At 35.3% G+C, this 12,255-nt stretch overlaps 1 protein-coding gene across 1 annotated transcript; it reads left to right on the forward strand.

Moving 5' to 3' along the window:
- The first annotated feature begins 541 nt into the window (after window positions 1–541).
- On the forward strand, window positions 542–2,385 carry LOC122290378 (magnesium protoporphyrin IX methyltransferase, chloroplastic). Its single transcript, XM_043098022.1, has 2 exons — window positions 542–1,196; window positions 1,672–2,385. The coding sequence occupies exons 1-2, from the start codon at window positions 621–623 to the stop codon at window positions 2,077–2,079; spliced, it is 984 nt and encodes a 327-aa protein (XP_042953956.1). The 5' UTR covers window positions 542–620; the 3' UTR covers window positions 2,080–2,385.
- Window positions 2,386–12,255: the final 9,870 nt, after the last annotated feature.

The following is a 12,255-nucleotide window of genomic DNA, read 5'->3' on the forward strand; positions in this document are numbered from 1 at the left end:
GGATGTTATAGCAGAGCTGCTCATGCAGCTCAACAATCTATTAGACTAGTTTTATTTTCGAACCGTAATTATGGAGCTCTGTCTCTAGTACTTATGTAATGATAGATCTTTTAGATAAAGTATTGCAACTTTAGGATATATGTTATAATGCAATTGTGAAATATGCCTATGTTATTTTAGGATATGTTATATCTAGTAAATAATATTGTTAAAAAAAAATTGTTTGATGTGAATAATGAATACTGTTAGATGTATCTTAGGTATATTACATCTTTAATTATCAGAAACTAAAATATATAATTTTATATTAAATATCCCAACACTTAATTTGGTCAAATCTTAAACGGACTTGAGGGCGTGACATGTAACTTCTCGTATCTTTTGAACAATGGAAAATACATGTAAATAATTATTAATTTATTATTACACATTTATGTGTTAATATTTATGCCAACACGAGAGTGGGACCTACGTGAGAATCCGAGGAACGCCCATAAGCTGTATCCAATCCAATAGTTCACCAGTCTTATCCAGTATATAGGCTTATCAGCTGCCAAAAAGTGTACCCGTATCCACCGGTTAACAGAGAAAGTCTATCTCTGGTCCGGGTGAGACCAAAAATGACCTACTCGGCTTCCCTTTTCTCCCCTCTTCGCTTCCAGCACCAGCAAAGCCATCTTCCATTCTCTCCCAAAACCCCTCTCAATCCTCCAACAACAAGACCCACCAAGCCCACGACCCCTTTCGCCATTCCACCGCTCTCCACCGCTGACGCCGCCGCTACCTTCGACGGCACAACCTTCGCCGTCATTGGGGGCAGCTCCGTCGCCGCCCTCGCCGCAGTTCTCTCCCTTACAGACCCAGAGAGACGGAGGCGCCTTCAGGCTGAAGTCGTCGGGGGTGGCGACAAGGAGGTTGTGAAGGATTACTTCAACAACTCGGGATTCCAGAGGTGGAAGAAGATTTACGGAGAGACCGATGATGTTAACCGGGTTCAGAAGGACATAAGGCTGGGCCACGCCAAGACCGTCGAGAATACCATCAAGATGCTGACTGATGAAAGTCCGCTTCGAGGGGTTACTGTGTGTGATGCTGGATGTGGCACCGGCTCTTTGTCCATTCCGCTCGCCAAGGAGGGCGCTATTGTCTCAGCCAGCGATATTTCAGCTGCTATGGTTGCTGAAGCCGAGAAGCAGGTGAGAGAAGTGTGCGACTTAAACGTATGTGTGTGTGTGTATGTATATATATATATATATATATAATATACACACACATTGTCGGTATTCCTTTCATTATAGTTTTTTTGAAGTTGGGGATGAGGTGAGTTTGATCTGTGTGTTGTTTCGATGTTATGTAAAAGGTCTGTGTTTACAGCGTTCTGTCAAGTTCAGATAAACTTGGAGTATACTGAATCCTTTTTAGATGTGCTCGCTACAATTAATATTACTTTTTTTTAAAAGTTTCCGAGTGGATCAAATCCAGAAGGTAAAGTCGTATTAGTCTTATGTTAAGTCTATTTCTGTATGCACATAAGTTGGAATAGGATAGGACTACTCAACCGTGGTGCAGTGAGAAAAGTGAGTGATAATCTGCCTTATCGCTTTGTATTGTTATAGAAGTACAGTCATTTGTTGACCATCGTATTTACATGCATTTTGAATTTCATGACAGGCAAAGGAACAGCTTCTGGCAGGCAAGGATGACCTTTTACCAGCTCCAGTGATACCAAAATTTGAAGTGAGTGATTTGGAGAGCTTAGAAGGGAAGTATCACACCGTAGTCTGTCTGGATGTTTTGATTCATTACCCACAGAGTAAAGCAGACGGGATGATTGCCCACCTTGCTTCATTGGCAGAAAAGCGATTAATTCTAAGCTTTGCACCAAAGACGTTTTATTATGATCTATTGAAGAGAGTAGGAGAGTTGTTCCCCGGGCCCTCAAAAGCAACAAGGGCATATCTCCATTCAGAGGCAGACGTGGAAAGGGCATTGCAAAAGGTAGGGTGGAAGATAAGGAAGAGAGGCTTCATCACCACACAATTTTACTTTGCAAAGCTTGTTGAGGCTGTTCCTGCATAATGAGGCCGAGAGGTTAGATATAAGTTTTGCCTCAGATCTATTTGCTCTGTTTCTAGGAATTACCTCCAACTTTAATGTAAAACCTGCATTTTTTCCATGCATGTTATTCTCTGCCTGTATTAATGAATAAATACAGATTGCAGCAAATAGCAGTTGTCAATGCTGAAGCATTGTAATGTATCCTTGTGCGGGGACAAGATTTTATAGGTGTTTTGCTGAAAATTCCACGGTTCTTCCATTGTATCATGTGTTCAGAGCGTTGTATATTAATATATTACTATCAAGCTTAATTATGTGGCGGCGAAATGGTGCTTGTTTTCGTTATGATCCATCTTCCCTTTCATTCATCACTCGCCTTTGTAGCCTTCTAGTTGAGTACCTCTCCTCTGAAAGGACAAGACGAGGTCTTGGTAAGCTAGATTGCAGAAATTTCCGCCCGAATGGTAACTTATTTCGGAGATGTAACTTAACTCTATCTCTGATGGTGCGTCCAAAGATCGAAGCTCGAGTTTTTTTTCCCCCATTTACATATGGCTACTTATATGTAAATGGAATTAGATCAAATGATATGGACCTGCAGAAATGGACTTTCTTGAATCTACAATCAATTTGAAAACTCACTCAAGAATGTCAATATCAAGTCAATAGAAAAACTTAAACCCATTGAAAAATTCGTTAAAAAAATCTAGATTATATGAAACTCTAGATCCGTTGAAGAACCTGTCTCAAAAACTCAGATTATAAGGAGGAACGTCACAAAGGTTGTGATTTACTTTTGATAAGTTCAAAAGTTCATTCAAGAATAAGAGGAGATAAACTTAACTTACAATGAAAATAATTTATCAAATTTCACAAACTTGTTAAAATGAGACTACAAAGAGTATTTAAACCAAAACTTAATTAAAAACTCTAGCTAAAATAAATTCTCATTTTTCAAAAATGCCCCTGAGTGAATAGTGCCACGTTTATAGTAACGCGACTACAGTACTCGATTACAGTAACTTTTTGAAATCCCAATTCAACAAAATAATAACTTTCCCAACATATCCTTGAATAGGCGCCCACCCTTAAGTCATTCTCATAAATAAACTCAATTATTCTAAACTAATAAAATAAGTCATTTAAATGAATTAAACAAGTTGAAAGCCTTCAAGTATCCAAAGCCTTTAAATCATGTTGTTACCTTCTTCCATAGTATGTATAAAATGAATCAAAATTGAATCTTCATCCTTTAAGCCTATCTTAAATATTAGGCTCTTGCTAGACTTGTCCCAAGTGGATTATATCAATCCTTGTATTGCCTCATTAATCTTTTTGGCTCTTGATCTTATAATTGCCTCATCTGAAACTCGCAAAGGATCTTTAAGATTTGATCTACTTGGGTGCCAATCATTCCCCCTATCTTCAGAAGGATTCGACTTCGAATCTCTAACTGCATTAAAGGGAAAAAGATCTGAAATATTTAAAGTAGCAAAAATATGATACTTATCTGGAAGATCTACTTGATATGAATTTTCATTAATTTTTTCAAAAATTTAGAAAAGTCCATCCAAGTTACTCATGTCATCAACAGGTAATGCATTAAATCTAAATGATTAAAACTATAAATAACTTCAAAAGGAGAATACGAAATAGTAGTATGCATGGTCCTTTTATATGCAAACTCTAATAATGGCAAATGATACTCTCGTAAACGTCCATACAACAAGTTAATAAATGACAAATGATGCTCCCATGAATGTTCATAAAATACATCTAAAGTCTTCTTTACACTAAAATGACCACTCCAATTACATGCAAACTCAATGAATGACAAACAATACTCCCACCAATGGTCATGCAATAAGTTTAAAATCTTCTTTACACCAAAATGTTCCAACAAACCATATCCATGCATAAGCAATTCACGCATAAGACCAATAGACTCACAAAGTTTATTTTTTCTAAACAAATATCAATCTAGTCTATAGTACTTACCAAACGATGCCTTCTCACACGCTCTATACACACTAGTGAAGTCATCATCATTAGCATGTAATATCTTATCATCTTCAAATCTCAATAATTTTGCATCTAAAATAAAGATAAGGACATACTTTCTTCCTAATGCATTAAATACAAAATTTTCCTTACCATATGTGTATTTGATTATATGAGAAAAAAATCTCAATACATTCCTCCCACTTTGCATCCATTTTAGTCAACTTTCCTTGTCCATTTAAGTGCATCAAGGACTCATGTTTTTCAAAGAAAGGTTGAGTAGGGATTGTCGCACCTAGCACAAAGTCAATGTAATGCTCTATCTCTGTAATAGGTAGTAATCCACTAAACATATCGTTAGAAATCAAGACCTCATATCCCTATAGCAAAAGGAAAAAAAAAAAAAACAACAACAGGCAACGAGTTGTTAAATTCGTTAGTATAAAAGCTTGGCTTAGTATTTAAACTCATATTTATTTTTTCTTCTCTCTACAATCTCTCTTTCTTTTTTCTCTCATGGCTTCACTATTTTTTCTGGACTCTCAGCCACCTTTTTTTTTTTTTTTTCACTTTCTCTTTCTCTTGATATTTCAGACTCATTTTCTTTTTTCCTCTCACTATCTTTTTCCTTTTCTCCCTTTTTTTTCTTTCACTCTCATCTTTTTTTGAACTCTCGGCCTCACAATTGTTTTTCAACCCATTCTCTATTTTCTTTGAGGTTCCAGCCCCAGCCTCATCTTTTTCTCTCTCATTTTTCTCTCTGTCTCATTTTCGACCTCACTATTTCTTTTATTCTCCATCTCACTTTTCAGCTTTGGTTGGTCCTCATGGACTTGTATTGGAGTTAAAGGAGCGAGTTTGATTATTTTTTTCATCATTTTCATAATTGTACATGTTTCTTAACTCATTATGGATCACTCTCCTATCACACTGCCACGACCTTCTCAACAAAATATGGCCAGCATGTATAAGTACTACATCATAAAGCACCTCATCCTTGTACTTCCCAATTGAAAAAGAAACTAATACTTGCTTATTTACCCTAACCTCTCCACAATTATTCAACCAGTGCAACTTGTATGGTGTTTTAAGGTTGTTAAATTCAATTTCTCAACTAAAGAGTGCTATCCAAATTAGTACAACTCCTTCCATCAATGATCATACTACATACCTTGTTGTTGATGTGGCATTTAGTATGAAAAGTGTTCTCTCTTTATTGCTCGGTGTCATTCATCTTAATTTGTGTACTGAGAGCACACCTAGCAAAGAGAGACTCACCATGCCCTTCATTCTTATATTCATGTTCAATACTAGGCTCACGTCTTTTCCTATATCTCTCACCTTGTAGATTTCTACTCACTACATCTCGTTGATCCATCCTATCCCTCACTTTCTCTAACATCAAATTTAACCATTCAAATTATTGTTGCATGGCATGCAATACAAAGAAGGAATTATCTATCATCCCCTTTGGTGATAAGTCACTCTTGTGAGACATTGTAATGTGCTGCACAAAAAGAATATTAGTGGTAAAAACCTTACACACTTTCTTACGTGTTTATACTCAAATAATGGTACTCCACTCATGTTTTATACTTAATTGGCTTTTTTCCGATAATAGTCTCACACTCTCTTGCCTTTTACATCAAGAGTTTCCCACTCATGTTCTTTAAGAACTAGTTAAACTAAATCAAGACAATACAAACTTGTTTTTATTCTAAATAATAATAGATTCAAGAGACAAGAACAAGAAACAATAAAGGGATAAAATGATACGAAACTTAATGCATTTATACTAGGGAAAGGATAATTACAAAACAAGATACCAACTATAATGATATATTTAGCCCCTTTGATGATAAGGCTCAATCAACAATTTTTTTTCTATACTCTTTTTCCCTTTTTTTTCCTTTTTCAAAATTTTCTTTATTTTCTTTTCTTTTCGTTTCTTTTCATTTCTTTTCTCACTAAATTAATCACAAATAGAAATATTCAATTGTGACAATCAAACAATTGAATTCAATTACACAAAAATTGACAAGAAAGTAGGAGAGAATCAATGAAATGGTATTTCAAGCAATTGACAAACTTAAAAATGTAAGAAACCCTAGAATTTTTGAAACCTTAGATGATGTAAATTTCGGCTACCCTAACAAACCCTAATGACAAAGCAACTTTGGCAGCCCTAGGATGAAGGAATTTTATCAGCTTTAATTCAAGAAACCAAAACATAAAGAACCCTAATGATAAAATAATTCGGCAACCCTATGAACAAGGAAATTCAACAGCCTCCCTTTTATTTTTTATTTTTTTTGCAATCCTAGAACAATGAAGTCCTAGAATTAAAGATGCAATAAATAAAAAATAGAATCAGACCTAATTGAAAACCTGGCTCTGATACAAAATGATATGAACCCGTAGAAATAGAATCCCTTGAACTCACAATCAATTTGAAAACTCACACAAGAAAGCCAATATCAAGTCAATGGAAAAACCTAGATCCGTTGAGGAACTCGTTTTAAGAACCTAGATCATACAAAAATCTAGACCCGTTGAAAAACCTATCTTAAGAACCCAGATTATAAGGAAGAACGCCATAAAAGTTATGATTTACCTTTAATAAGTTTAAAAGTCCATTTAAGAATAGGAGGAGATAAACTAAACTCACAATGAAAATATTTCATCAAATTTCATAAACTTGTTAAAATGAAAAGAGTATTTAAGCCAAAACCTAATTAAAACCCTAGCCAAAATAAATCTCCATCTTCCAAAAATGTCCCTAAGTGAATAGTATCACGTCTACAGTACTCGGCTACAGTAACTTCTTGAAACCCTAGTTCAACAAAATAATAACTTTTTCGATATGTCCTCGAATAGGTGCCCTCCTTAAGTCCTTCTCATAATAAACCAAATTATTTTAAACTAATAAAATAAGTCATCTAAATGAATTAAACAAGCTGAAGCCTTCAAGTGTCCAAAGCCTTTAAGTCAGGTTGTTGCCCTCTTCCATAATTTGTATGAAATGAATCAAAACTGAATATTCATTCTTCAAGCCCATCTTGAATGTTGGGTTTTTGCTAGACTCATTCTAAGTGGATTGTACCAATCCTTGTATTACCTCCTTTATCTTCTTGGCTCTTGACCTTGTAATAGCCTTATCTGGAACTTGCAAAAGATCTTTAAGACTTGATCTGCCTTGGTGCCCATCATCAAATGTTCCATTTATAAACCTTACATCTGGCTCTTCTAACTGTAGGGTGAAAAAGGCAGCATGAATGCTAGCAGGCTTTCTAACCTGTTAGCCATAAATAGAAAAGGGAAATTGAAAGAAAAAATGGAAGGGGGTAGTTGTAAGCATGAAGAATGAGTGGAGTAGCTGCAGTTCTAAAGGTCCTTAAAAGTGTTTCGATTATGTCGGATTCTAACTTATCAGCAATCCTTGCTAAAGCATCAGCGATCCTTGCTAAAGCATCAACGATCTTGCTGAGAGCAGTAGTTAAGTTGTCAATAATATATGCTCCATCTATTGGTCCATATTCTGTTGCCAGCTAATTTTTTGAGCTCTAAGATGTGTATTCAGTTGTCCTTTGTAGAACTTTTGATTAGCTGGTCCTTGAACTGGTGTTGTCATAGTATTGAGAGATCACCCCTTGAGAGAGAATCTCTCCATTTGTTGTTTGACTTTTGATGTTTTTTCCATTACCTATGCCTTCAGGCAGGGCAAGGAATCAAAATTATAGATGCTATTTTATTGAATATAGGGCAACACTAGCTCTCATGCCTAGACTCCTTGTTTAAGCAAGCAACTCATTTTACAATAATCACTCTAGGTAGGCTATTGTTTGATGTATCGATGGCTGATGAAAGTTGCTCGGCCCCTAACATAGAAAATGTGATAATTGATGCATAAAATGAGTGTCGTTGTTCTACTTCTATATTTGGATGGACAATCATGAAAATCAATGAAGTGGGATACACCTAGGAAGGATTATATTTGCATATTGCCTAATATTATACGAATATTATGGTAATATTCTAGGTGAGAATATTTTGCATGAATGTACTAATTGAATCCAGTTCTCTCCTCCCCAACAAGTCACTAAACTCGTCTCCACAAGCATCTTAGAGCTGCACTTATTAAAGTGATTCCAACAGAAGAAAAATTCCCAGGTCCAACCCCCACCCAAATGGTGCAAGCCTCCTTTCAACTATTGCAAGATAAACTGAGACGCAGCCATTGACAAAGTTAGTTGGTAGGTGGGCATCAATGTGTTAGTCAAGCATTGGGATGGTCATGTTGACTCACTCAAAAATGAGTAGCACTAATGCTATCCCAAGTGCAGGAGGATGTCGTGTAATAATTAGGAATAAATTCCTAGATCGTCTCCTCAGGGAAAGTTACTTAAAATTAAACTTGTTGAAAAATGTGAAAAACTTCACAAAGAGAAAACAAGAGGATGATATGTGCAATGGATGGAAGAGGTTACTAGTCATGGACTAGATTCATATTTTTAGATTTTTGATTGTCAGATTGGAATGTAAATGACTAATAGATTAAATTCAGAGATTAATAAAACTAAATTAAGAATTAAACTAGATTAGAAAGTAATTGACAAAACATGCATTGAAAATTGAAAAGCCTCAAAATCAATATTCTAGGGTTTATCATTGTATCTAAATCACAAATTCTCAAATTAAACCATAACAATTGTAATCACTATTAAAATGAAAGCTTAATGAAACAATAAAAATAAATAACATGAAATAAGTAAACAACAATTAAATTACCCAACTAAAACAAAAACAAAAGCTCTCTACCAAACCCTTCTTGCAATAAATTAAACTAGTACACTTAATTAAAAACTTCTAAAACAATTCCTTTATTTCATGAAACAAACTAGCATACTTGATTAAAAACTTCTAAAAAAATTCTCTTGTTGCATGAAACCAACTAGCACACTTGAAAGAAATTAAGGTATTACAATTAATGAGATAAAATTCTAAAACAATTCTTAATACTTAATAAAAATTCTTAAAACAACAAAGCATTGTAGGCAAAAACAAAAACTGCCGAATACCAATCTATATTAAGAAAGAAAAGTCAAAGAAAATGAAATGAAAATTCTGCTACTTAAATGGAAGAGAAAGAAAATAAACTCAAGGTTGCCCTACTACTATATACGGAAAGAAAAACTCAAACGGGAAAACAAGTGCAACTTCAAGAACTCAGTTGCTCAACTGTAGCCGAATGAAAAACCAAAAAAAACAATAACTCTCTCTAGCTTCTAAATGGAAAGAAGTAAGTAAAAACTGCCCCCCATGTGTTGCTGCCTCCAGCTAAATAAATACTCATCTCCTGCTGTCCAGCTTAAACGAAAGAAAGAAGGAAATAAAATCTGCTGCTGCTGCTTTCCGTCCAGCTGTCTTCCATGATCCCATGTGTTCTCCTGCTACCCCAGATGCTAAAGGCTACCACCGAATGAGAAAGAAAGAATTAAATCTCTGTTGTCTCCCATTCTTCTCCTGCAACGTGCTGCTTTCCAACGAAATGATGCATGAGCTGCATTGCTCCTGCTTTCTGAGTGTGCTGTCTGAATGAGTGCTCTGCTGGTTTGCATGTGTGAGTTGCTGTGGTCCATGTGATGCTATTGATCTCCTGCTGCACGTCCAGCTACTCGAAAAAGAGAGAACAAATCTGCTGCTGCATGTGTTGCATGTGTGAGTTGGTTGCTGTGTGCTGTCTGAATGAGTGTTCTGCTTGTGTGAGCTGGTGTGGTTTATTGCATGTGAGCTGCTGTGGTCCATGTGATGCTATTGATCTCTTGCTACACGTCCAGCTACTCAGAAAAGAAGGAATAAATAACTCAGAAGCTTGCTACTGCTGCACGCCCAGCTACTTGGAAAAGAAGGAATAAATAACTTAGAAGCTTGCTGCTGCTGCACGTTTAGGTTGCTGTCCATGTGGTCCGAATGAGTTGCTGTCTGCATGTGTAAGTTGGTCCCATGCATGGTCCGAATGAGTGGTTGCTGCATGGTGTCCGTGTGGTCTGCATGTGCATTGTGTGAGTCACTTTTCTGCATGTGTGAGCTGGTGTGAGTGCAGTTCCGAGTGAGTGCTTTGCTGCTGTGTTTGTTCTGCTGCATGGTTGCTGTCCATGTGGTCCGAATGAGTGGTTGCTGCATGGTGTCCGTGTGGTTTGCATGTGCATTGTGTGAGTCACTTTTCTGCATGTGTAAGCTGGTGTGAGTGCAGTTCTGAGTGAGTGCTTTGCTGCTGTGTTTGTTCTGCTGCATGGTTGCATCGCCCCACATCATTATTCAGCCTATGTATATTAGCTCGAATGCGGAGTATCTTTCTCAACACTCTTCCATCATGAAGTTTCATGCCATCGAGCTTTTCAATGGAAAAACCTCATCACCCAACGTCCCCAAACAGGTTTTCCAACTAGCCCTTACCTTGATTTTCCTCAGCATAATCTCTCTTTGCTTGAACAGAAACACGCACTCATCATTTTCCTTTCCTAAGTTAAATTTCCAAGGTTTGAGAAGCATAGGATTTCACAAGGAATGTGATATATTTATTGGAAAATGGGTTGGCAAGAAGTGCTTCTATCTTTTGAAGATGGAAAGATAGCTTAAGAAACCTTATGAACATGAAGAACAAGGAGAACAATGGTACAAACACAAATGATAATAGAAAGCAAGAAAAATTAGGGACTAGAATGCACAGTAATCAATAGTTGGTAGAATTCAAGCAGAAATTCATGCTTTTAATCAATTAAAATCACAACTTTGATTTATTCACTTTAACCATTTTTCCATTTAAAACCAATAATAATGTCATGATGAATTTAAAATACATTGGTTTTAAATAACTAAAATATGCAATATTTCAGCTCAATCACATGTAACAACTTGCTCATTCTTTCTCTTATAGTTACGAGCCTCATTCTACATGCCAAACTTCGATAGTGTGTTTTAAAAGATACCAAACGGATTTTAAAGCAAGTCCAATATTTTAAAACTTATGAATATTTTAAATGTCCATATATATTTCCAGTGTTATTGAACTAAGTTTTGTTTTTAAATAACATAATTATAATATCTTTGAAGAGCTCCAAAAATATTATGATTGTGGAAAATTATTTAATTTAAATGCTTTTAGTCATTTAAAAATATTACGAGATTTAAAATATGTTGAAAACTCTAAATTAATTTAAATGGTTTTAATCTCTTCAAGTGATTAACAAGACTTTACCATTTTAGTTAATGATAACGGAATATTGATGCCCAGATGACTAACACAAGAGGGGGGTGAATTGAGTTGTATTTAAAAATTAAAAATTATAAATTAAATACACAATATAAAATATAAACAAAATACGAAACAACAATAACTATAAAGAGTAAGAGTAAGAGTAAGAGAGAAGCAAACTCAGTATATTAATGAGGTTCGGCCCCACTGCCTACGTCCTCGCCTCAAGCTACTCCTTGAGAATCCCTAAATTCACTATTCAACTTCCTTTAGGTGGAGATAGAAACCTATAATACTTTTGAACAACACCACTACAAAGGATTCGTATAGAACACCCTCTACACTTGCAATCACCTTACACGTGGTGATCCAACTATTCTCTGTGTAGAACACTTTCTACATGCACAAGGGTTATACACACCCTTTTACTAATACAAGAGCTGATAGTGAGTAGGTTATCAGAAAACACTCCTCAATGAGTGAGTATACAACACAAACTATATCTCTCAAAATGAACAAGGGTCAAGGCTCAATGCTTAGAGAAGAGAGAATGAAAGCTTTGAATGAATGTTGTATGCTCTTGGTATTGTAAATGTGAAGCTCTCAAATGATCTATTTATAGGCATATGAGATTTCATATTTAAATTTAAAAAGATTCACATATCAAAGACAACATCATTCACTTTTCAAAAATTTCAAACCTAATCTTTTTATTTTTTGCATGTGACAAAAAGAGCATACTTTACTTTTCAAAATTTTCAAACAAAATCATCTACATTTTGCATAAGTCAAAAAAAGCATTAATCACTTTTGAAAATATTCAGATAAAGCATGCACATGTGAAAGATGACAATCAATCATCTTTAATATTTTCAAAATTTTCAAACAAAATTATCTACTTTTTACATAAGTAAAAAAGAACATCAATCACTTTTGAAAAT

This window comes from Carya illinoinensis, chromosome 12, assembly GCF_018687715.1.
Source record: "Carya illinoinensis cultivar Pawnee chromosome 12, C.illinoinensisPawnee_v1, whole genome shotgun sequence".
NCBI classification, from domain to species: Eukaryota; Viridiplantae; Streptophyta; class Magnoliopsida; order Fagales; family Juglandaceae; genus Carya; species Carya illinoinensis.